The sequence below is a fragment of the Trachypithecus francoisi genome, unplaced genomic scaffold (genome assembly GCF_009764315.1).
Source record: "Trachypithecus francoisi isolate TF-2019V2 unplaced genomic scaffold, Tfra_2.0 Lachesis_group12, whole genome shotgun sequence".
Classification (NCBI taxonomy): Eukaryota; Metazoa; Chordata; class Mammalia; order Primates; family Cercopithecidae; genus Trachypithecus; species Trachypithecus francoisi.
Window position 1 is genome coordinate 62504012 of NW_022681457.1, and position 25408 is coordinate 62529419.

General features: G+C 51.1%; 2 protein-coding genes across 2 annotated transcripts; one reads left to right on the plus strand and one right to left on the minus strand.

The window, feature by feature from the left end:
- Positions 1 to 4902: 4902 nt before the first annotated feature.
- On the minus strand, positions 4903 to 7521 carry CEBPA (CCAAT enhancer binding protein alpha). The gene has a single exon (XM_033225624.1). The coding sequence runs from the start codon at positions 7369 to 7371 to the stop codon at positions 6304 to 6306; it is 1068 nt and encodes a 355-aa protein (XP_033081515.1). The 5' UTR covers positions 7372 to 7521; the 3' UTR covers positions 4903 to 6303.
- Positions 7522 to 8073: 552 nt separating this feature from the next.
- Positions 8074 to 10225, plus strand: LOC117093531 (translation initiation factor IF-2-like; the record flags this gene model as incomplete). Its single annotated transcript, XM_033228861.1, has 1 exon — positions 8074 to 10225. A coding segment is annotated over one exon (939 nt), but the record flags the coding sequence as incomplete, so codon positions are not given.
- Positions 10226 to 25408: the final 15183 nt, after the last annotated feature.

Sequence of the window (25408 nt, forward strand, 5' to 3'; positions counted from 1 at the left end):
ACATGGTGAAACCCCATCATCAATAAAAAAAAAAAAAAAAAAAATTTAGCCAGGCATGGTGGTGCATGCTTGTAATCTCAGCTACTTAAGAGGCTGAGGCAGGAGAATCACACGAACCTGGGAAGCGGAGGTTGCAGTGAGCCGAAATTGCGAAATTGCGCCACTGCACTCTAGCCTGGGCAACAGGGTGAGACTTTGTCAAACAATACAAAACAACAAAGTAACTGTAGAAGCTACAACTCAGTGTGCCACCACGGGGGAGCCTTATTTATTGTGCTCTTGCGTTGCCTCCAGCAATGGTGCAGCTTGCTTGATGGACCTCGGGCCAACCCAATGGACCCTTGGATAGAAAGGAGAGGGCGGGGATGTCTTGTAAAGAAGGAGAGAGATCTTTGCATTCAAACACGTATGTTTAAGACCTGCATAGCCAGACACTGAAAGTCTGCTGCGGCCAATTCAGCAGGAGGCCAAGACAGGCAGGAAGGACCCCAGGAGTGGTCATTTGATTTGGCTTTAGGAGCTAGTGTGACTTTGGGGAGAAGAGTTTCCAGGGAGGATAAAGGTGGAGGATGAGGTCGAGGGGACAGTGAGGATGAGTGTCAGCAAATGGCTCTCTGGCTATGCGACAATCACAAAGGATGTATCTTAAACAAGCTAGTTTCCCACCCCAGCTTGATGGCTGCAGGAGAACTATGTCTTTAAGTCAGGCGAGACTGCAGACAAGTCTGAAAAACGGGACTGCTATAGAAAAGTCTCACTTCTTGATTCTGCCTAGAAAAAGCTTTGAATTCGTAAAGGATTCTTTGCCTGTCGCCCTGGTCCAGCCTCTTCGGGGCCCCTCGAGGCAGCCCCGCTGCCCCAGCGATCATGCTGGCTTTCTAGAGCTCAGCTGGTCTTGTCCGAAGTGTCTACCACTTTGCATTCAGTTTTTTTCTTACTTTTGAGACAGGGTCTTGCTCTGTTGTCCAGGCTGGAGTGCAGTGGTGTGATCATAGCTCACTGCAGCCTCCAACTTCTATGCTCAACCGATCCTCCCTCCTCAGCCCCCCGAGTAGCTAAGACTATAAGCATGTGCTACCACACTTGCTAATATTTTTGGAGACACAGGGTCTCACTATGTTGCCCAGACTGGTCTTGAACTCCTGGACTCAAGCAATCCTCCCACCTCAGTCTCTCAAAGTGCTGGAATTACAGGTATGAGCCACTGTACCCAGCCTTTGCATTCTGAGGGGAGTTTCTGGGGTTCAGGCCCACTGGGGTTCCCCAACACTGTCTTCTGCTATTGTCGAGCACAGGCAGCGGACGTGGGCACAGCAAATGGAGAGAAAGGGTGTCTATGCCAGCCAAACCCGGAGAGGCCTGTTCCTAGTGGGTGGGGCCAGAAGGCTAGAAAAATAATAAATAAAAACAAACCGAAGGGAAGCAAAGCTCTTGGGTGCCAGAACGGGGCTGGCCAGGGCTGCAGCTGTCTGAGTAATGGGTTCCACATTTGTCTGGCTCGGTCTGCAGCCACCAGGATCCAGGGTGCACTGTGGGCCTTGCAAGGGCTGGAGCGGACAGCCCAGCTGCAGCTGGACCTAGCATATCCTTACAGTGGCCCCATCCCCGGCCGCCACAACAGGGCGGAGATGTTGCTACGAGCTTCCACTTCAGCACCCCAGCTTCCCTCCCTCCACAGCCCCACCCCTGCCTGGGGCTCCTGGGTTCCCCCCTCCCCGCCAACACAGATTGTTCATGTTATTAATGCCGTTTTCCCAGAGATTCCATCTGGCTTTTTAATTGCTCTGGGATGGGGCTAGGATGCTTTGATAGTGAATCGATATCTTTCCTGGGCCTTAGCTTACGTCAAACACTCCATCCGCAGAGAGGGGCGTGGGAGAGGGGGAGAGGTGGGGTTGTCGAGAGAGAAGAGCTAGCAATAGTCTTTCACAGAATCAAGAAAGCTTTCAAAGGTGCTAGTGGGTTAATTTTATCTAAAGAAAGGAAAGAGGCCAGGCAGGGTGGCTCACGCTTGTAATCCCAGCACTTTGGGAGGCTGAGGAGGGAAAATTGCTTGAGGCCGGGAATTCTGAACCAGCCTGGGAAACACAGTGAGACCCCTATCTCTACAAAAAAAATAAAATTAATCCCAGCAGCTACTTAAAGGCTGAGTGGGAGGCTGAGGCAGGAGGATTGTGTGAGTTCAGGAGTTTGAGGTTGTGGGAGTGGTGACTGCACCACTGTACACCATCCTGGGTGACAGAGTGAGACCCTGTCTCTAAAAAAAAAAAAAAAAAAAAAAAACAGAAAAGTCTTCCATCCTCACTAGTATAGGAAAGAAACAGCTGGAATATCAACACCGTCTAGGCAGGGACTCTGCCCCATGGCTGGAGAAGGCCTGTGGGTGCCTTGGAGGCCCCTCTCAGCTAAACAAAGTCGGGGGTTTCTGCTCTCCCTTGACCTTCCCCATGAGTGGCCCCCTCCCCTCCTGTGAGACCAGCAGCTCCTGGAGGAGGCCTGGCAGGTTCCTGTCTGGGAAGGAGCGGGTGGGAGAGCTGGGAGGGGCAGACACTCCTCACCAGGCCCAGTGGCTCATCGCAGGTGTCAGGGCCAAACCCCACGTTCACAGATTCCCAGGAGATCCAGGAGATAAGAGTAATATCCGTGACAGCACTAAGCCATCAGGAAGCATCTGGCAGCAGAGGAGATGCCTCCCTCCCTTCTAACCTTGCCCTTTCCTTGAAGGCCAGCTAAGCCTGAACAGCGCTGTCATGGGACAGAGGGCTCAGGAGTGGCACAGCAAGAGGGGGCGAGGTCCCTGCAGTCTGGTGCTACCTGTCAAGGGGAGATCAGGGCAAAGGAGAAGCATCCAGGCATCTTTGGACTGGGGCCAGAAGGAGGCCACCCTCCCTAGGTGTTTCATCAAAGCTGCTGCCTCCAGAAAGCCCTCCCTTGTGGACCCTGTTCACGCTCTGAGCTCCCCTTCGTTGCACTTGGCACCCTTAAACCACAGCTTGGGGCCTCAAGGGTGTGAGCTCCCTGAGAGCCAGAGCAGAGTCTGCTTGTTCCCAGCCCAGTGCCCCATCTTTGGTGCAGGCCCTGGCATACAGTAGACATCCGATAAGTACTTGAGGTGTGTTCAGTGCTGGGCTCTTGGAGTGGTTCTTTCTGAAGGCCGCAGTCAGGAGGGGAACTGTGAGGAACCCTGCAGGAAGCGGTGGGTGGCAAAGGGCGACTCTGTTCCCAGGGGGCCCCTACAGCTGGGCACGGGGTACGTGCTGGGCAAGTTCACCCCATGCTGCCCAAAGGGCCCTCCTCCCCTCTACTTTGGCCCACCCTGGGGACCTCGCCCTGCTCATCCCTTTCCTGGGGCTGGATGGGATTGGATCCGTCTTGTCCCTAACAAAGCCTACCCTGGAACTCAGGACCAGGAGGACTCGGGGTAGGAGGGATCCCTTCCGGAGCCGACAGCTTTGAAAGAGGAAACCCCTAGCAGGCTGGCACAGCAGAGAGGAGGGGAAGGAGTGAGGGCAGGAGGGTCGCCCCACCCCCTCCCGTCCTAAGACCTGTTCTGGGGGGAAAGGGGGAAGCCAGGGGATCAGCCCCCTCAAACAAGAAAAACTGGAATTAGCACTGAACTCAGAGGGTTTGCTGGGGCTTAGCAAGCTGTGGCCTGCCCCAGGCCTCTGGGCACGCGGTGGGGCTCTGCCTCCTCTGTTCCCAGGGTGGCAGGGCAGGCGCCGCCTCCTCACTGGGCTCGTGGCCTCTCCTCTGCCAAGGGCGGCTGTGGGTGAGGAGGCGGCCAGACACAGGACAGAGCAAGGGGCCGGAAGGGGTGCCAGCTAACCACGCAAGCAGGTAAAGCTGAACTTCCAGAGTGTAAAAGGAATGTGTAATTTCTCGAAAATGCCCCAGCCCGCATTGGCACACACAGTAAGCCACTCAGTGAACATTCTCTCGGTGCAGAATTAAAAAAAAAAAAAAAGCCCAATTTATCTTTTACCCTCCAAGAGGATAAAATTTGAAGAGCACCATTAGCCTCCTGGGCCTCTTCCTCCCGGGCCTTGTTAGTTCAGGGATAAGGGCTGCCCTCCCTTGTTTAGCTGTCACTGCTGCTAAGGGGGTGCCGGAGTGCCTGACCTTACAGGGTGCTCATTGGAGTTGGGGGCACGCCAGCACTCAGTCCCCTGCTGGGTACAGGATGAATGTAGTGGGGAGTGTGGATGCTGGGGCGTTTCTTGAACAGCCAGTGTGTGGGGCAGGACCAGACCCCTGTTGCAGGCCTGCCTCGGCCCCCTTTCCTGTGAGGGCCGGGGCTAGGCAGGTGTGGAGGGCTGGATGGAGGGGTCTTTCTCTTCAGGCTGCCTTTGGGCCACGCAGGGGTAGGGTATAGCCACATGGTCTAGGGAAAGAGGAGAGGGTTGGAGGGTCCTACCACTGGAGGCCTCCTCCTGCTGGCTGAGGCTCCTGGTGGAAGCTGGAGCTGCGGTGGGTGTGAGTGAGGCTGCCGGGGCTGGAGCTGTAGGTGATTTGGAAGGAAGTCTGGACAAAGGGCTCCCTGAGCCTGGAGCTGCTGAGCCAGGCCTGCCCCTCAGGCAGAGGACTCCCTCTCCTCCTCCCAGGGGCAGATAAGACCTTGCCAAAGCCTCAGCCCCGTAACCTCTTCGAAGGCCCCTCTCCTGACCCCACGACTGCCTTCAGGCTCTGGACATTCTCCGTTTGGAGCCTTGTCCTCTGCTATTTATTTGTCTTGCCTGGGGGAAATAAGTCACCCCCTTAGGGTAAAGAGGGGCTGGGGGTGGATGGAGAGCTCATGAAAGTCAGGATTGCCGCCAGGGAAAATGCTGTATTATTTACAAATGTGGCCTGGCCCACAGACAACCTTGGAAGTAGCTTCTTTCTGGTTTTAAAAAGACACCGACATTGACTTTCGATATGTTTATATTATAGATATAATACATAAAACATCTAGGGTGAGACTCTGCGTTCTCCCCAAAAGAAGAGAACCAAGCCGTCTTTCCCTGCTCCCAGCCCCAGTGATGTGTTGGCGAGAGGCCACCTCCCTTCCCGACCAGGAGCCAGGGCCTCTGGGGGACAAGCCTTGTGGGCAGCCCAGGCCGGACGGGCCGGGGAAAGCTGAGGGCAAAGGAGAACTCCCCTCACCTCATTGGTCCCCCAGGATCAAAAGTAATCCCAAAACCAAAAGGAAAGAGAGTCTCAGACCCTTCCCCCAGCTGCCGACGGAGAGTCTCATTTTGGCAAGTATCCGAGCAAAACCAAAACAAAACAAAAACCAAATAAAATGGTGGTTTAGCAGAGACGCGCACATTCACATTGCACAAGGCACTGCTGGGGCACAGAGGCCAGATACAAGTGTTGATATCGGCTGATAAAGCAAAATATTTGGAAAGCTTGTCATAACTCCGGTCCCTCTGGGATGGACTGATCGTGCTTCGTGTTCCTAGGCAATGCTGAAGGCATACAGTACAAACAAGGCTGAGGGTCCCAGTGGCCTTTCACCCCCCATGCCCGCCCACGGCCAGATCTCTAGGTCTCCCTCTCCCACCAGGGGTATACATCCTCAGAGCTGACTCACGACCTAGCTTTCTGATCTGACTCAGGGTGGGGGATCCCACTGGTCACCTGGTGACTCCCATCTCAGTGAGTTCCGCCCCAAGGGAAAGCCCAGCCTATAGCAGGCTGGGGTGGGGTGTGTGTGGAGGGAGGTGGGAGAGGCGTGGAACTAGACCCTCCACCTTCATGTAGAACTAGGGGAACAATCTTAGGTTTCAAGCCCTAAGTCCCTATGTTTCCCCCCCTTTCTAAGGACAGGGGCGGAGGAGCGGCTGGGGCCCGTTGGCTTGTCGGGATCTCAGCTCCCTGAGCCCTCCTCCTGCCATGGGCCTGCTCCCCTCCTTCTCTCATGGGGGCCTGCTGCAGCCTCGGGAAGGAGGCAGGAAACCTCCAAATAAAATGACAAGGCACGATTTGCTCCCCCTACTCGGTAGGCATCGGAGCGGTGAGTTTGCATTTCCAAGGCACAAGGTTATCCTTAATACTAGAGTTGCCGGGCTCCCAGCTCAGTCCCAAGAATTCTCCCCTCCTCTCAGGGAGAAGTCACCGCCTGGCCCCCTCATCTAAGACGCACCAAGTCCGGCGCAGAGGAAGGGAGGGGACACGTGGAGCAGGCCAGGCTTTCGGGAGGCACCGGAATCTCCTAGTCCTGGCTCACATGGCTCGGGCAAGCCTTGAGATCCGGCGACCCCAAACCACCCCTGGGTCCCCGCCGGAGGCTGGCCCAGGGCGGTCCCGCAGCCGCGCGCCTCACGCGCAGTTGCCCATGGCCTTGACCAAGGAGCTCTCTGGTAGCTGGCGGAAGATGCCCCGCAGCGTGTCCAGTTCGCGGCTCAGCTGTTCCACCCGCTTGCGCAGGCGGTCATTGTCACTGGTCAGCTCCAGCACCTTCTGCTGCGTCTCCACGTTGCGCTGCTTGGCCTTGTCGCGGCTTTTGCGCACTGCGATGTTGTTGCGCTCGCGCCGCACCCGGTACTCGTTGCTGTTCTTGTCCACCGACTTCTTGGCCTTGCCCGCGCCGCCGCCGCCACTCGCGCGGAGGTCGGGGTGCGCGGCGCCCAGCCCCTTGAGCGCGCCGCCTGGGCCCGGCAGGCCGGCGGCGCCGAGCGCGGGCGCGGGGTGCGGGCTGGGCACGGGCGTGGGTGGCGGCGTGGGGTGACCGGGCTGCAGGTGCATGGTGGTCTGGCCGCAGTGCGCTATCTGGAACTGCAGGTGCGGGGCGGCCAGGTGCGCTGGTGGCGGGTGCGGGTGCGAGGGCGGCGGCGGCGGCGGCGGCTGGTAAGGGAAGAGGCCGGCCAGCGCCAGCTGCTTGGCTTCATCCTCCTCGCGGGGCTCCTGCTTGATCACCAGCGGCCGCAGCGCCGGCGCCCCGACGCGCTCGTACAGGGGCTCCAGCCTGCCGTCCAGGTAGCCGGTGGCCGCGCAGCCGTAGCCGGGCGGGGGCCCGTGCGCTCCCCCGGGCATGACGGCGCCCCCGGGGCCCGCGGGCGCGCCCGGGTAGTCAAAGTCGCCGCCGCCGCCGCCCGCGGGGCCCGCGGCCGCCTTGGCCTTCTCCTGCTGCCGGCTGTGCTGGAACAGGTCGGCCAGGAACTCGTCGTTGAAGGCGGCCGGGTCGATGTAGGCGCTGATGTCGATGGACGTCTCGTGCTCGCAGATGCCGCCCAGCGGCTCCGGGGCGGCAGGTGGGGCGGGAGGCTGCGCGGGGCCCGCGCCGCGGGGAAAGCCGAAGGCGGCGCTGCTGGGCGCGTGCGGGGGGCTCTGCAGGTGGCTGCTCATCGGGGGCCGCGGCTCCGCCTCGTAGAAGTCGGCCGACTCCATGGGGGAGCTAGAGTTCTCCCGGCATGGCGAGCCTCGGCGGCCTCCAGCCTGCGCGGGGCGTCGCCGCCGCCCACCCGGAGACCCTGCTCGCCCGCGCCCGCGCAGCTCCGGGTCGCGAATGGCCCGGCCCGCGCCGGCCCAGCTTTTATACCCAAGCTGGCGCTCGCCCCCTAGAGTCCGAGGCTGCCTCTGTCCCCGGGCGGCGGCGGCGCGGAGCCCGCTGGGTCCTAGCGCGCGGCCGGGATGGAGCGGCGAACGAGCGGGGCCCAGCGCTGCGCTCCTCAGGCAGGCCGCGGCGCAACGCCCACCGCCGCCTCCTGCGCGACCAGCAGAGCCGCGGCGCTCGCTCCAAGCTCCGCCCCCGGCCCAGCTGTCGCCCCTGCGCCCTCGTGGTTGGTGGCGGGCCCCCCCTTCCTCCCCTAGGCACCCATATCCAGCCACGGCTGGGAGCCTAGGAGTATCCCAAGGCTGCATGGGGTAGGGGTGGGTGGCGGAGGGCGAGTCTTGGTCTTGAGCTGCTGTGGCTCGGACTCTCTTTCAAAGCCAGAACGAGGCCAGTCCGGGACCCGCGTCCCGGGGAGGCTGCGGCACAGAGCGGCGGGGCGGGCAGGGGCCGGTGAGGGGCCGTTTGGGACGCGCGGAGAGGCCCGGAGCGCGGTGGCTCTGCGTCTCCTAGCTCTGATCTCCAGGCTACCCCTGTGATTCCGCGCAGAGGCACCTCTTGGAAGACTGCGGAATCCCACGGGCGGCGCCGCGCGGGGCGCTAGGACCCCGCGGGGAGCGGAGGCGGCCTCGGCCCGGGAGCCTGGAGGACCTGGCCGGTCGATCCGCCCGGGCTGGAAAACTTTCTTAATAATTACTTCTCCAGGCCGGAGCGCGCGACTTGCTAGGCGCGCGGGACAGGCGTTGTTACCCGGCGTGGAGTCGCCGATTTTTTTTCCTGAGAGACGAGCGGGCTCCGGGAATAGCCGAGCTGGACGCCGGGGCGAGCATGGGGAGGGGCGCACCGAGGGAGGAGACAAACTTGACTCTGGGGCCGGGATCCCGAGGCGGGGGCCGCAGCCCGCGAGGCCCGAAGCCACCGCTTCCTCCCCCCAACCCCCATTCAGGTGGGCGCCAACGGCGGGAGCGAGGGTGTCCAGGCCGCCAGGGCCGCCAGGTCCGAGCACCCACAGGGAGAACTCTGCCCGGTGGTTCGCCGGGCGCTGTGGTCCCCGGGATCCTGGGGACCGAGGCGGCCGGGCCCTGGGGCCCCTTGAGTGTGGCACGCTTACGCTCTCACCGCGGCGGGGGAAGGAGCTTGCCACCGAGAACCCCAGCCACGTGCGTCCCTCGCATTCTTTACCGCGGCCGGGGTGGGGGCTGCGGACTGTCAGCTGGACCCAGATGGGGTCTTGGGGGCCCTCAAGTGTCTCCTGCCCCTGCCCGCGCCGCCTTTCGCCACTGGCTCTGAGGCCTGACGCAGTCTGGGTCCCGGCTAGGCTAGAGGCGCGCTTGCCTCCAGGTGAGGGAAGACCCCCTTCACCGACAGTGGCCTTCTTGAAGACCTGGCAAGGCGCCACGACCCGCCCAGGAGCCCCTGAGGGGGCGCAGCTAAAAACACCGCTGGAGAGCCCCGAGCTTCCACGACGATCGCAGTAAAGAAGCAGCTTCATCTGGGCAACGCACACTGCGCTTTAATCAAGTTCCTATTCAACATAGTCCCAGTGATTAATAGCCCAACTGCTTCGTTTTCGGTCCAGAGCTCATAAACAAGATATTTTTAGCTTGACGCTTTTGGACGGGAGGGAGTAAAAACCAGATACGTTAAATAAATAACCCGATGTGAGCCGAAGAGCTGCTTGCTGAGCCAAATGCAGGACCCATTCATATACCATCCACCTGTGGAGGGAGACCTGGACGGAAATCAAAAAACACCCAGAGCGATTTGCATGTCTTTCTGCAGTGCTAAAACTAATGGCTTTTCCTAGCTAGGAACAAAGAAACACCTCTGTACATGCACGGTTCCCGGCCTGTGGAGTTGTGGGAGGAAGGCGATGTCTGGCCTTTTTTGCACAGCTGCTGTTGCCTGCCCGGAGATCGGGAACTCTGCCGGGTAGGACTGGAAGAAACCTCAGTAATGGGAATAAGACTTCGTCCAATAGGGGGGCTGATGAATGTGTGGAGGCGACAGTGGCAAGGAGTGGGGTTCCCGTCCTGGGGGTCTCCAACCCTAGGGGCCACAGGTCCTCCTACAATTGAACCAGAATTCACTCAGCCGAGCCTGCCCTGTGCAGGGTGCCAAGAGCCCAGGGATGCGTGAGAAGGTGGCTTGTGCCTCTGGGAACCGGGACAGTGGGAGAGACTCATAAGTTGTCACACAGAGGCTGCTGGGAGGAAGGAGAAGACAGAAGGAGTAGGGGATGGGACTTCATTCATCCATCAAATGCACAGGAGGCACACATGGGAATCAAGGGTGGATGTGCTATGATGAAGAGACCTCCTGCCCTGAACAAGGTGGTGCTGTGGAGGAGGCAGAGATCAGATTTGTCTGGGGAGGTGTTATGGACTGAACTGTGTCCCTGCCCTAAATTCCTGTGTTGAAGGCCTAACCCCCTCCCATGTGACTGTATTTGGAGATAAGGCTTTTAGGAAGTCATTAAAGTGAGATGATGTCATATGGGTAGGGTCCTAATTTGATAGGATTGGTGGCCTTATCAGAAGAACAATGTCATGGGCGCGCACAGAAAGGAGGTGGCTGTCGGCAAGCAGGGAAGAGGCCCCTCGGCAGAACCTGACGGTGCTGGCAACTTGGCCTTGGCCTTGGGCATCCAGCCTCCAGAACCGTGAGAAATAAATGTTTATGGTAGGCCTATGATGGCAGCCTGTGTGGACTGAACCGGGGGTGAGACAGGGCTTCATGCAGGAGTAGACCTTTGAGCTGGGCCTTGAAGGTTGAGCAGGAATTTGCTGGAAGGGTAAGGGAGGAAGGCTCTTCTAGGAGGAGGGAATGGTAAGTGCAAAGGTGGAGAGCCTGTGAGTGCATGTGTTCTGGTAACAAAGGACGAGATGTTTGGCAGGCTGGAAGTGGGGTGAGGGAGGAGGGGCCTAGATAAGGCTGGATCCACAGACCGGGCTGGGCTGATGGCCAAGGCCGCTGCAGGTGAAGGAGGAACCCTTATCTCCCAGGCTTTTGACCTCCAGTTTTTAGCAGGGGAGCTTCATCGTCCGATTTGGGTTCTTGAGAAGCTATTCCGGCCAAGACAGAGACGGGGTGTTGACCAGATGGGAAGGATGGAGACTTGAGGCCCCAGTATGGAGCAGGCAGGGTAGATTTGAACAAGATGTCAGGACTTGGGGGGCTGAATGCCAGGCTTCTGGCTGGGATTACTACCCCCTGACATATGTAATGCCCAGGAAATTGGAGGCTCCTCTCCAAGTCCCCAGGAGGCAACTGGGGACTCATTCCAGGATACTCACCTTCCTGCTTTGTGGTTTTGGAGGGGAGGACCTTGGAGCAGTTGCTAAGAGCCATCTACTGTGTTCTGGTTTTTCCTTGGAAGCCTAAGAGTGTACCTTGGGATGAGGAGGAAATAGTTTTGAGGGCAAGTGGTAGGTCTCTGGCTAGGCCCAGCTGGGTGCTCAAAGGACAGTGGGTGTCTAGGGCACTAGGTAGAAGTGTCCTGCCCAAGCCCTAGGGCAGGAAATTAGCTGGGGAGTTGGGGTGAGACCCCGGGGTCGATGGAGCCACTTTCCGTGGGAGATTCCCACGGGGTAAGGGAGGGGCGGGCTGATGCCTGACAGTCTTGTAGACAGTCGGCTTATGGCCGGAGAAGTGGGAGCAAGGGAGAAATCACCTCTAATTGAGAGAAGTGGCTCTGGCTCGTGTGCAATTGAGACAAAGCCAGTCATAAGAGCAGCTTGTAAATTCTTCTGTCACCACCTTTAAGGTCCTTCTTCCTGAGGCTGTGGATGGGGGTGTACACAGGCCAGGTGTAGGGGGGTGAGCGTGATTCCCCGGGAAATGGAGGTCCTGAGTTTTGGGTGCTCCAGGATGAAGCCTGGTTCTGGAGACAATTGCAGCACCAACCATTTTGAGAAGACAAACAGAGCCCTAGAATTGTTTTATTTTACTTTGGTTTAACCTTCCTAATGCAAGGCCCATGAGAGAATTAGTATGTAAGTTTGGAAATCAATCAAATTCTGAAGAGCAAAAACGGAACTAACCCTTCCTATGTAGTTTTCTGACTTTATCTGAAGCTGAAGTGTGTGTGTAAGATTGGTTGCTCCAAACAGGACCAATTCAGATAAGATAAAAGTCCAGAACTATGATTTCAGGCTCAGCTGAGCTCTGGCTAGGGGCACAAGTGTCTAATATGGTCTATCTAATTATGTTTCGATGATTCAGTAAGATACTCTCAAAGGCCTTCCTCAAATTAGACAAACAAAACAAAACAAAAAACACTAGTTACTTTTTGTTACAAATGGATTCACAAAGAGTTTTATACTGATTTGTTTTAGGCTTTAGATCTTGACACGTAAAGCGTATGAACTCAATGCATAATCAACCCAAAGTCTAACGTTTCTTTTTCTTTCTTCTTCTTCTTCTTCTTTTTTTTTTTTTGAGACAGGGTCTCATTCTGTTGCCCATGCTGGAGAGCAGTGGTTCGATCTCAGCTCAATGCAACCTCCGCCTCTGAAGCTCAAGTGATCCTTCCACATCGGCTTCCCAAAGTGCTGGGATTTACAGGTGTAAGCCACTGTGCCTGGCCTAGTGTTTTTTATCAACAGGCGCCCAGCTCTACCCATGAGATTACTCATCCTGTCTCCCCAGGAGGCCTAGTGGTGTAGGGAGCTGCTGGGAGGATTAGGGAGAATGTGCCAAAGCCAATTCCTAGCATGCAGGAGACACTTGCTCAGTAAATAAGAGCTTGATGGATTCTTCCCTACCCTCCTTGTCTCTCCATAAGTGCACTTTTGAGGTTCTAGATTCCCCCAAAACTTTGAATATTAAGCAACTCATTTCCTTTTTTCTTTTTCTCTTTCTTTCTTTCTTTCTTTTTTTTCTTTGATGGATTCTTGCTGTGTCACCCAGGCTGGAGTACAGTGGTGCAATCCTGGATCACTGCAACCTCTGTCTCCCAGGTTCCAGCGATTCTCTAGCCTCAGCCTCTGGAGTAGCTGGGACTACAGGCATGCAGCACTATGCTCGGCTAACTTTTGTATTTTTAGTAGAGACAGGGTTTCACCATGTTGGCCAGGCTGGTCTCAAACTCCTGACCGTAGGTGATCTGCCTGCCTCAGCCTCCCAAAGTGATGGGATTACAGGTGTGAGCCACCACACCCAGCCTAAGCAACTCATTTCAACACATAGTTATAGAATATTCTGGCAGTGTATCAGGCTGAGGTTCTCTGTGTGTTCGGGGGAAAGGCGCCTAGAAGGCATGGTACTCTCTGCAGAACGTACCAAGGCATAACAAATTCTGTCTTCATAAGGTAGAGATCATTTAACTGTTAGGAAGCATAACTATATTATATGTATACCATATAAAATCACAGCCATAAGTACTCAAGTATATAACAAGTCCATACTGTCAAATTCACAAAAATCAGCTGTTTCCAGTTGTTTCTCTCTCTCTGTCTTTCTTTTTTTTTTTTGAGATGGAGTCTTCCTCTGACACCCAGGCTGGAGTGCAACAGCACGATCTTGGCTCACTGCAACCTCCGCCTCCCCGGTTCAAGAAATTTTCCTGCCTCAGCCTCTCAAGTAGCTGAAATTACAGATGAGTGCCACCATGCCTGGCTAATTTTTGTATTTTTAGTAGAGACAGGGTTTCACCATGTTGGCCAGGCTGGTCTTGAACTCCTGACCTCAGGTGATTCACCCGCCTCAGCCTCCCAAAGTGCTGGGATTACAGGCGTGAGCCACTGTGCCTGACCTCCAGTTTTCCCTTAATATTCATCTATTATACTATGTGTGTGATTTCTTTTGTCATTTTTCATGTTTATGATATCGTTAGGCTTTGTGTCCCCACCCAAATGTCATCTTGAATTATGATCCCTATAATCCCCACAATCCCCGTGTGTCAAGGGAGAGACCAGGTGGAGGTAATTGAATCATGGGAGCAGTTTCCCCCCAAGTTGTTCTCATAATAGTGAGTGAGTTCTCATGGGATCGGATGGTTTCATAAGGGGCTCTTCTCTCTTCTCTTGGCACTTCTCCTTCCTGCTGCCTTGTGAAGAAGGTGCCTTTCTTCCCCTTTGTCTTCTGCCGTGACTGTAAGTTTCCTGAGGCCTCCCCCGCCATGCTGAACTGTGAGTCAATTAAACCTCTTTTCTTCTTAAATTACCCAGCCTCAGGCAGTTCTTTATAGCAGTATGAGAAAGGACTAATACATTTTGTTTATTTTATTTGCTTACAACTGCTAGCAGGTAAGCAGTAGCTGGCACCAAACATTCTAGAAAAAGAAAATTGAGTCAAAATTGTAAAATCAGGGTTGGGCACAGTGGTTCATGCCTGTAATGGCAGCACTTTGGGAGGCCAAAGTGGGAGGATGTCTGGAGTCCAGGAATTTGAGACCAGCCTAAGCAATATGGTGAGACCCCATCTATTTAAAAAATGAAAAAAATTAGCTGGGCATGGTGATGCAAGCCTGTAGTCCCAGCTACTCGGGAGGCTGAGGCAGGAGAATTGCTTGAATCTGGGAGTTTGAGGCTGAGGTGAGCTATGATGGTACCACTGCACTCCATCCTAGGTGACAGAGCAAGATCCTGTCTCTAAGAAAATAATTTTTCAAAAAAATTAAAAATTCAGAAAATTCTATCTATTAATTTTGTTTAGCAAATTGGGAAAAGCCCTTCATTCTATTTTGGTGGAAAACTTCTTTTGTAAAATGATGGGTCCTCAAACTCTGCATCTAGCATTTGCAGAGCACTGCAGAAGGCAAGCATTGGATGTGGCAGGTCGCCTGTGCTTCTGTGAGATCCGAGACAAGAGTACAAATGGCAGCCCCCACAGCATCTGTTTAAATATGAAAAGTTACCAATCAAACTGAGAAATTGTTAGAGAAAATATGTTCTACCTTCTTGTCTTAACACATGCATCTTTATCATGTCCTAGAAGACCAGATAGAATCTGGTTTGGGAACATGGTGGTGTGGGGACACCCAGCCACACCTGTTCTCTTCCCATCCCATCCTCTATTCCATTCCCCGCCAGAAAGGTCCTGAGTCAGGGGTGTAGATTCCCAGCACAGGGTGCAAATGCTGCCTATGCCCCTTGAAAAATGCCACACTCTCTTCCTTCCCACATCCTGAGGCTTGGGGGCCTGGTGAAGAGGCCCACATAGGCCCAGGCAGCTGGCCCTGGGCTGCTAGGGCAGGAAACTCCTTGGCCTGTGGGCAGGAGCAGCCAGAGTGGGACTAGTGGGCACCCTCTACTGTGAGGGTCCAGCATGGGGGCCCTCCTGCCTGAGTCTAAGGGTGGGAGTAGGCCAGCACTCACAGGGCAAGCAGGAGAGCAGGGACTCTGCTGGTCCTAGCCTTGTCTGGGGGCCCCTGGCCTTTCTTCTGTAGGAGGATACAACAGTTGGCAATAATTCCACACCTGTGCCGCCAGTTCTTCCCTTCCCTCCACCTCACTGTGTACATCCTGCTTCTTCCCTTCCCTCCACCTCACCATGCACATCCTACTTCCAACCCCGGAGCTTTCTCACCTGGACCACTGCACCAGCCTCTGACTGGCCTCCCTGTGACTTTCCCTGCCACCATGCCCCCAACTCTCTCCACAAAGTAGCCCGAGTTATCCCTTAAACACGCACTCAGCCTGTAATCCCAGTGCTTTGCAAGGCTGAGATAGGAGGATCACTCAGAGTCACGGGTTGGAGACCAGCCTGGGCAACATAGCAAGACCTCCATCTCTACAGAAAATCATTTTTCTTTTTTTTTTTAAACCAAAGCAAAACATGCACTCAGATCACGCCACTCACCGACTTAAACCCTCCCATCACCACCCCACTGCGTGTGGGAGAAAACCCACGAGCATCCAGCCGGCCACAGACCCTGCCTAAATTGGCACTCATCTCTGCTCATGCCCCATCCGCTTCTTGACTCCCAGGTCAGCTTTGCCAAGCAGAACGTCTCCCAGCCACAAGGCGCTGCGTTTTGCACTTTTGACTCCCTGGAATGTTCTTCCCAGGTTGGCATGACTCCCTCCTTCCTGTCGTTTGAGAAGGCGCTGTCAGGCTCCTCGCGGGGACGTGCTACACACTCGTCCCCCCTCCCCCATTGTTCCTTAGGCCACTGTATGTTTTATTTTCCTCATAGCACCCTCTAAAAATGGTATTTTATGTGTTCCTTATCAGCTTCCCCCACTAGAGTGCCAGCTCCACAAACGCAGGAACCTTGTCTGTCCTGTTCTGCCCATTCCCAGAGCTAGGGCCAACCTCAGCCTATGAGAGAGCCTCAAATATTTGTTGAATGAACACAGATGGATTTGACTGCAGAAAACGGTTACCCAGCCACCCTCCTGGAACTGAGTCTGTTCCTAAGCCTAGAGTTGCTCAAGGGTGGCCCTGAAGGATGCTGGAGAAGCCCTGACTGACCCCGTGGGTCAGGGATCACTACAGCTGACTCAATCCGGAGCTTCCTGAAGCAGTTTCAGGCAAGGCTGCCAGGGCCCGCGGGGCCTGCTCAGTGCCTTTGGGGTAACTCCAAAGAGGCCACTGACAGGCAGCTATGGCCCCCAAGGGCTTGGCTAAGCAAGAAGCACCCTTGTAGGGAGGAAAATGGGCCTTTTTGGGGGGGGTAGCTGCAGTCCAGCCAGGACACAAGGCTTCGTGCGCAGAGGTCACCTGAATTGGGCCCTGCCTGAAGCGCCCCTCCACCACGGCTCCAGAGCTCCCCCTACCTGCAGGGCACTGCCAGGAGGGGCGCCGGGGAGCATGGACATGGCTGGGCATCAGACCCACCTAGGGAAATGGGCCTGTCTCCCAGCTGGCTCCTGGGTGCACAGGGACTGCTCTATCCTGCCGACTTGGCAGACGCCACTGCTCCAGAGATAGGGTGGAGTCCTTGGCGCCCATTCTTGTGCACCCACCATTCTGACCCTATTTCTTCTCTTTGCTGAATTCCAAGGATTTGTGCCTCAAGATGCATCTTTTTAAAAAATTTTAGCTTGGTGCCTTGGCTCACACCTGTAATCTCAGCACTTTGGGAGGCCAAGGCGAGAGGATCTCTTGAGGCCAGAGTTTGAGACTAGCCTGGGCAACATAGTGAAACCTTGTCTTTATGAAAAATTTTAAAAATTAACTAGGTGGGACCAGGCGCAGTGGCTCAAACCTGTAATCCCAGCACTTTGGAAAGCTGAGGCAGGCAGATCACCTGAGGTCAGGAGTTCAAGACCAGCCTGGCCAACATGGTGAAATCCTATCTCTACTAAAAATACAAAAATTAGCCGAGCATGGTGGTATGTTACTATAATCCCAGCTACTCAGGAGGCTGAGGCAGGAAACTCACTTGAACCCGGGAGGCAGAGGTTGCAGTGAGCCGAGATAGCGCCACTGCACTCCAGCCTGGGTAACAGAGTAAGACACTGTCTTATAATAATAATAATTAGCCAGGTGTGATGGTGCATGCCTATAGTCCCAGCTACTCAGGAGGCTAAGACAGAGGATTATCCGAGCCCAGGAAGTCGAGTTTACAGTGAGCTATGATTGTGCCAGTGTACTCTAACTTGGGTGACAGAGCAAGACCTTGTCTCTGAAATTTAAAAAAAAAAAAAAAAAAAAAAACCTAATAAGGTAAGAAGCCAAATCTTTTGAAAAATCAAAATAAGAGTATCTAGGGGCTGACTGCATGAAAGCCCCAATTCTAGCCTTTTTTCTTTGTGATTCCACTCAGCTGCCTCAAGTCTAAGTCCCTCAACACTGTGTAAAGTAGCCCCCAAGGCAGACACTGAAGCCACGGGAGGAATGAGCTGCACGCAGTGGACTACTTGGAACATTTCTTTTTTTTTTTTTTTTTTGAGACGGAGTCTCACTCTGCCGCCCAGGCTGGAGTGCAGTGGCCGGATCTCAGCTCACTGCAAGCTCCGCCTCCAGGGTTTACGCCATTCTCCTGCCTCAGCCTCCCGAGTAGCTGGGACTACAGGCGCCCGCCACCTCGCCCGGCTAGTTTTTTTGTATTTTTTAGTAGAGACGGGGTTTCACCGTGTTCGCCAGGATGGTCTGGATCCCCTGACCTCGTGATCCGCCCGTCTCGGCCAACTTGGAACATTTCTAAAGGCTGCATCTGGTCTAGCACATTAGCGGGAACTCAATTTTTCCCAAAGGAAGCCAGTATCAGGTCCTGCTGTGGCCTGTGGAAATACACTGTCAACTTACAGGTTAAGAAACCAGATTGCAGAGTGTAAATTAGTTCAACTATTGTGGAAAGCCGTGTGGCAATTCCTCAAAAAGCTAAAAGCAGAACTAGCATTTGGACCAGCAATCCCATTACTAAGTATATACCCAGAGGAATTAAAGCATTCTATCATAAAGACACATGCATGCGAATGTTCACTGCGGCACTGTTCACAACAGCAAAGACGTGGAATCAACCTAAATGCCCATCAATGACAGGCTGGATAAACAAAATGTGTTATATATATACCGGGGAATACTATGCAGCCATTAAAAAGAATGAGATTGTGTATTTTACAGGGGCTATTATCCTTAGCAAACTAACGCAAGGACAGAAAACCATGTTCTCACTTACAAATGGACTCATGAGCCCAAAGAAGAGAATAACAGACACTGGGGTTTACTTGAAGGTGGAGGGTGGGAGGCAGGAGAGGAGCAGAAAAGATAAGTTTTGGGTACCGGGCTTAATACCGAGTGATGAAATATCTGGACACCAAACCCCTGTGACACGAGTTTACCTATGTAACAAACCTTCACATGTACCCCCAAACTGAAAATAAAAGATAGAAAGAAAGAAAGAAAGAAAAAAAGAAAGAAAGAAAGGAAGAAAGAAAGAAAGAAAGAAGAAAGAAAGAAAGAAAGAAAGAAAGAAACGAAGAAAGAAAGAAACTGAATTGCAAAGGTTACCATTCTTGACATCCAAGATAAAACCTTAACTGAAACAAAGCAAGTTGCAGAACAGCTTGCAGCTTCCACTTTTCTGGGGGAAAAAAATAAACCTCTTTAAATATACATTTGTGGGTGGATAGAAAGAAGTTAGGAGGACTTCACATCAAACTACTAATGGTGGTTCTCACTTTGTGAGAAGGGGGATAATTTGCACTTTTTAATTTATATATTTTTGTAATTTGGACTTTTTAAACAGATGATTATATATTTATTAATTTTATAGTTTAAATAAAATTTATTAAGTTTATAGTTTATTAAATTATAAAAATACATTGTCACTTCAATTTTATAGTTTTATAAACTGTAAACTCTTTTAAGTCACCTGAATTTACTTTACAAATTATATAATGCTATAATGGATGGCATAGTTTTATAATAACTTCAAAATGCTTTTCAGTGACCATATTTTCCAAATAGAAAAAGCTGAAGGCCGGCACGGTGACTCACGCCTGTAATCCCAGCACTTTGGGAGGTCAAGGCGGGTGGATCACGAGGTCAGGAGTTCAAGACCAGCCTGGCCAAGATGGTGAAACTCCATCTCTACTAAAAACACACAAAAAATTAGCCGGGCTTGGGGGCAGGTGCTTCTAATCCCAGCTACTCAGGAGGCTGAGGCAGGAGAATCGCTTGAACCCAGAGGGTGGAGGTTGCAATGAACCAAGATCACACCACTGCACTCCAGCCTGGGTGACAGAGTGAGACTCCATCTCAAAAAACCAAACCAAACCAAAACAAACAAACAAAAACCTGGAAACATGCTCTAAAATAGATTTTTTAAAAACTGATTTGTGGATTTTCTCATATAAAGAATCACATGCAGTTATAGATAATAAGTCACATTTAATTCTACATTTAACAAGTCATTTTTATTTTAAAAGAAAAAAGCCCATTTATTTATATATAGAGAACTTCTAACCAGGCGCAGTGGCTCACATCTGTAATCCCAGCATTTTGGGAGGCCAAGGTGGGCAGATCACTTGAGGTCAGGAGTTCGAGAACAGCCTGGCCAACATGGTGAAACCCTGTCTCTACCAGTAATACAAAAATTAGCCAGGTGTGGTGGCACACACTTATAATCCCAGCTACTTGGGAGGCTGAGGCATGAGAATCTCTTGAATCTGGGATGTGGAGGTTGCAGTGAGCCAAGATTGTGCCACTGCACTGCAGCCTGGGCAACAGAGCAAGACTCTGTCTCAGAGAAAAAGAAAAAAAGAGAGAACTTCTAAAAATCAGTATGAAAAGGAATTGCAATCCAAAAGAAAACTGAAATATAGAGAGAGTTTATTTTAAAAAGTAAATGCAGGCCAGGTGTGGTGGCTCACACCAGTAATCCCAGGACTTTGGGAGGCCAAGGTAGGAGAATTGCTTGAGGCTAGGAGTTCAAGACCAGCCTGGGCAACATAGTGAGACCTTATCTCTACTAAAAATAAAAACTTAGTCAGGCATGGTATTGCATGCCTGTAATCCCAGCTACTTGGGAGGCTGAGGAAAGAGGATCCCTTGAACCCAGGAGTTTAAGACTGCAGTGAGCTACGATTGTGCCACTGTACTCCAGCCTGGGTGACAAAGTGAGACTCTGTCTATTAAAAAAAGGGAAATGCGAATAGATTTTAAACATGCTTAAAAATGCTAATTCTCTGAAAATAATATACAAATTTAAACTACACCATTGGATAGGTGAAGATGAAAACATTTAATAATATGCTGGACTGGTCAATGAGTAGGGCAAATAGGTAGAATTCTATACTGATACAACCTCTTTGGAGGCTAATTTAGCAATACTTACCTAATTTTCAAGTGTCATTTTCCTTTCAACTTGCAATTCCATTTGTAAAATTTGAATCCCATAAACTCTCATGTATACACAAAGGGGCACGTGTTGGATATTAACTGGGGGACAAGGGATATTGACTGCAACATTGTTTTTGCTTGTTTGTTTGTTTGTTTGAGATGGAGTCTCGCTATGTTGCCCAGGCTGGAGTGCGGTGGCATGATCTCGGCTCACTGCAGCCTCTGCCTCCCAGGTTCAAGCAATTCTCCTGCCTCAGCCTCCTGAGTAGCTGGGATTACAGGCATCCGCCACCACACCTGGCTAATTTTTGTATTTTTAGAGATGGGGTTTCACCATGTTGGCCAGGCTGGTCTCAAACTCCTGATCTTAGGTGATCCACCCGCCTTGGCCTCCCTAATTGCTGGGATTACAGGTGTGAGCCACCGTGCCCGGCCAACATTGTTTATAATTGTAAAATAGAAGAGTGGTTAAGTGACCATGGGCTAACTGGTTAATAATCTCTATGTCTGTTAAAAAAGAGGAGAAAAAGGCTATTGAACACTTGTAGAAAGATCGCTGGGCTGGGTGTGGTGGCTCATGCCTAGCATGTTGGGAGGCCAAGAGAGATCACTTGAGCCTGGGAATTTGAGGCCAGCTTGGGCAACATAGTGAGACCCTATCTTGACAAAAAAGTTAATAAGATACGTATAGCCAGGCATGCTGGCATGTGCCTGTAGTACCAGGTACTCAGAGCTGAGGTACTATATTGCTTGAGCCTAGGAGGTCGGAGCTGCAGTGAGCTATTATTGTACCACTGCACTCCGCAGTCCTGGGTGACAGAGTGAGACTGTGTCTCTAAAAACAAAAACAAAAAAACCTCTGATATATTCATTCGTCATTACACAGATGTGCCTACGTGGACCTGGAAATATGCTCTAGAAATGGATTGTTTAGTGATTTGGGAGTTTTTGCATATGAAGAACATACACAGTTATAGACACTAAATCACTTTTTTGCTGTTGTTGTTGTTAGATGGAGTCTCACTCTGTTGCCCAGGCTAGAGTGTAGTGCAGTAGTGCGATCTCAGCTCACTGCAACCTTTGCCTCCCAGATTTGAGCGATTCTCCTGCCTCAGCCTCCCAAGTAGCTGGGATTATATGCGCACCCCACCACGCCTGGCTAATTTTTGTGTTTTCAGTAGAGACGGGTTTTGCCATGTTGGCCAGGCTGGTCTCAAACTCCTGACCTCACGTGATCTATCCTCCTTGGCCTCCCAAAGTGCTGGGATTATAGGCATGAGCACTGCACCTGGCCAACAGTACATTATTTTTATTGGTGGCCCTAAAAAAACCTATACAGTAGTCAGTTACAGTAAAGTTTTTCATACAACATGAGCCCATTTCTCTCAAACATGGACTGGGGTTTCCTGTCGTGTTGATTTAGCAGTTCGGGGACTGTAGGTGTGGCAGGATTGTCCCATCCCACCTCTCTAATTAGTCTTGTCTCTACCACTTTCAGTCAAAATTCCAAAGGTCACTTTGGAAGGCACATAGCCCATGAAACTGTCCAGACACTCCCTTTTGGCCAAATAACCCTCCATGGCCCAGATTCCAATGCAGAGCCCTGGGAACCAGGGGCACACTGTTTCCAGTCTTCATCTGCTTAGCCAACAGGGAGAGGTGACACTGAACAAATTGAGTTTCAACCAGCATATCTTTAGAACCCAAGTTTTGTTATAATTGATTGGAAAATCTAGCTTACATTCCAAAGGCACTCTTTTTTTTCTTTTCTTAATCTTAGTCAAGGTGCAATAACAGTTAAACGAAAACCAGCATGAGTCATGCTCCTATAAAACTGTCTGCTCTCAGAGTTCAGTGTTTTTCTAGACCAGGGACATTCGCCGGCAGTTAGCATAGAATGGGGTTATTCTGGCCTCTTACTTTTCTAGGGGAAATCATCATAAGGCGAGCAGATCACATGGAATCTGACACTGACATGGAATGCACACACTGGGTGGACATCGATGGAGTTTTCGCTGTGTCACCCAGGCTGGAGTGCAGTGGTGCGATTTTGGCTCACTGCAACCTCGGCCTTCTGGGTTCAAGAGACTCTCATGCCTCAGCCACCTCATAGCTGGGATTATAGGCACTCGCCACCATGCCTGGCTAATTTTTATATTTTTAATAGAGACGGGGTTTCACCATGTTGGCCAGGCTGGTCTCGAACTCCCAGCCTCAAGTGATCTGCCCGCCTCGGCCTCCCAGAGTGCTGGGATTACAGGCGTGAGCCAAATCGCTTGGCCAGGGAGCTCTTAAGTAAAATTTGAAAAACAGCAGCAGCAACAACGATATGCCTAGGGACAGTAGAGTCAAATTGATAAAACTAAATAAACATACAATCTTGAACATAGAGAAAACAAGACTTTGCATACAGGGGTGCAAATATTCAAATGATTGTGGACTTATATCAGAAATAAATGAGGCTAGAAGACAGTGAAACAACATCTTGAAAGCACTGGGAAAAAACCAGTCAATCCAGAATTCTGTATCTAGTGAAGATATCTTTTAAGAATAAAGGTGAGCCTGGGTATGGTGGCTCATACCTGTAGTCCCAGTGCTTTGGGAGGCTGAGGCGGTGGGGGATCACTTGACCTCAGGAGTTTGAGACTAGCCTGGCCAACATGGTAAAACCCCATCTGTACTAAAAATACAAAAATTAGCTGAGTATAATGGTGCAGGCCTGTAATCCCAGCTTCTTGGGAGGTTAAGGCACAAGAATTGCTTGAACCAGGAAGGCAGAGGTTGCAGTGAGCTGAGATTGTGCCACTGCACTCCAGCCTGGGTGATAGAGTGAGACCCTGTTGCAAAAATAAATAAATAAATAGATAAATAGATAAAGAAATAAATAAATAAAGGTGAGGCTAGGTGTGGTGGCTTACGTCTGTAGTCCCAGCACTTTGGGAGGCCGAGGCTGGAGGATCAGCTGAGGTCAGGAGTTTGAGACCAGCCAGGAAAAGAGGTGAAACCCTGTGTCTACAAAAAGTACAAAAATTAGCCAGGCATGGTGGTGTGTGCCTGTAATCTCAGCTGCTCAAGAGGCTTAGGTGGGAGGATTGTTTGAGCCTGGAAGGCAGAATATGAAGTGAACCAAGATCATCCTGCCACTGCACTCCAGCCTGGGTGACAATGTGAGACCCTGTCTCAAAAAGACAAAAAGAATAAAGGTGAAATAAAGATGGAAACGATAGACACTGGGGACTACTCGGGGGAGAGAGAAAGGGGTGTTGGCTGAAAAACTACCTGTTGGGTACTGTGCTCACTGCCTGGGTGATGGGATCATCTGAACCCCAAACTTCAGCATCACGCAATACGCCCACATAACAAACCTGCACATGCACCCTCCAAATCCAAAGTAAAAGCTAAAATAAATAAATAAATAAAGTATAAAGGTGAAATAAAAATGTTTTTAGTTTTTAAAAAAGCTAGGAGAATTTGTTAGCAGCAAACCTGCACTACAAGGAATGCTAAAGGTGCTTTAGGAGGCCAAGGTGGAAGGATCGTTTGAGGCCGGGAGTTCAAGACCAGCCCGGGCAACATAGTGAGATCCCATCTCTATTGAAAAAAATGCTAAAGGAAGATTTCTGCAGGCTGAAGGGAAATGAAACCAGATGGAAACGTGGATCTACAGGACAGAATGAAGCTTGTCAGAAATGGTAAATATGTGGATAAGTAGAAAAGATTAATTTGTCCTCTTAATTTCTTTAAAACACAGATAATTGTTTAAAGCAAAAATTATATTGTGTTATGGGGTTTATAATGTCTGTAGGTGTAGTAATCATGACAACTATAACATAAAGAACAGGGGGTATACATGAACCTATATAGTTGCAAGCATTCCACATTTTATGCAAAGTGGTGCAATATAAACTTTTGGCAGGCTATAAAAAGTTAAGGATGTATATTGTAACCCTAGGGCAATAACTTAAAAATAAGCCAAAAAGGTGTAGCTGTAAAACAACGGACATGTTAAAATGGAATTCAAAAATATATTCAGGTAATCAAAAGGAAGGAAGAGAAACAGAATTAAAAAACAGAAGACAAACAGAAAACAGTAAAATTATAGGCTTAAATCTAATCAGATCAATAATTATATTAAATAAGAAGGACTAGCATTGTAGTTAAAAGGCAGAGATTGTCAGAATAGATAAAAATGTTTAGGAGGCTGAGGTGGGTGGATCATGAGGTCAGGAGTTCGAGACCAACCTGGTCAATATGATGAAACCCTGTCTCTACTGAAAATACAAAAATTAGCCTGGCGTGGTGGTGTGCACCTGTAGTCCCAGCTACTTGGGAGGCTGAGGTGGGAGAATTGCTTGAACCTGGGAGGTGGAGGTTGCAGTGAGCTGAAATCATGCCACTGCACTCCAGCCTGGGCGACAGAACAAGACTCCATCTCAACAAAAAAGAAAGAAAAAAAAAAAATCCAAGGCCCAATTATATGCTGTCTATAAGCAACCTGCTTTTTTTTTTTTTCTTTTGAGATAGGGTCTTGTTATGTCACCCAGGCTGGAGTGCAGTGGCACCAACACAGTTTACTGCAGTCTCAATGTCCCAGGCTCTCACCTTTCAGTCTCCTAAGTAGCTGGGACCACAGGCATGCACCACCATGTCTGGCTAATTTTTGTATTTTTTTGTAGAGACAGGGTTTCCCTTTGTTGCCCAGGCTGGTCTCAAACTCCTGGGCTCAAGTGATTTGCCTGCCTTGGCCTCCCAAAATGTTGGGATTAGAGGTGTGAGCCACCATGTGCCTCCTACTTTAAATATAAAGACACAAATAGGTTGAAGTTGATAGGAAAATATATATTATGTAAACCTTAAGCACAAGAAAGCTTAATTGGCTATACAAATATTAATAAAATGGTTTTCAAGACAATATTACCAGAAAAAGGAATCTTTTATAATGATAAAAGATCAATACATTATGAAGTTATGATAATTGTAAATGTATACGTACCTAATAACAGAACCTCAAAACACATAAAGTAAAAATGTACAGAACAAAAGGGTGTGTCTGGAGGTTGAGCATAGAAGACTTCTTTTTAAATTTCAATTTTATACTTCATATGGTTTAAATTTTAACACCAAATGTGTATTCTGCAT

Bases quoted from the DNA above. Each gene is read 5' to 3' on its own strand.
- CEBPA (XM_033225624.1), bottom strand. From the start codon at position 7,371: ATGGAGTCGGCCGACTTCTACGAGGCGGAGCCGCGGCCCCCGATGAGC.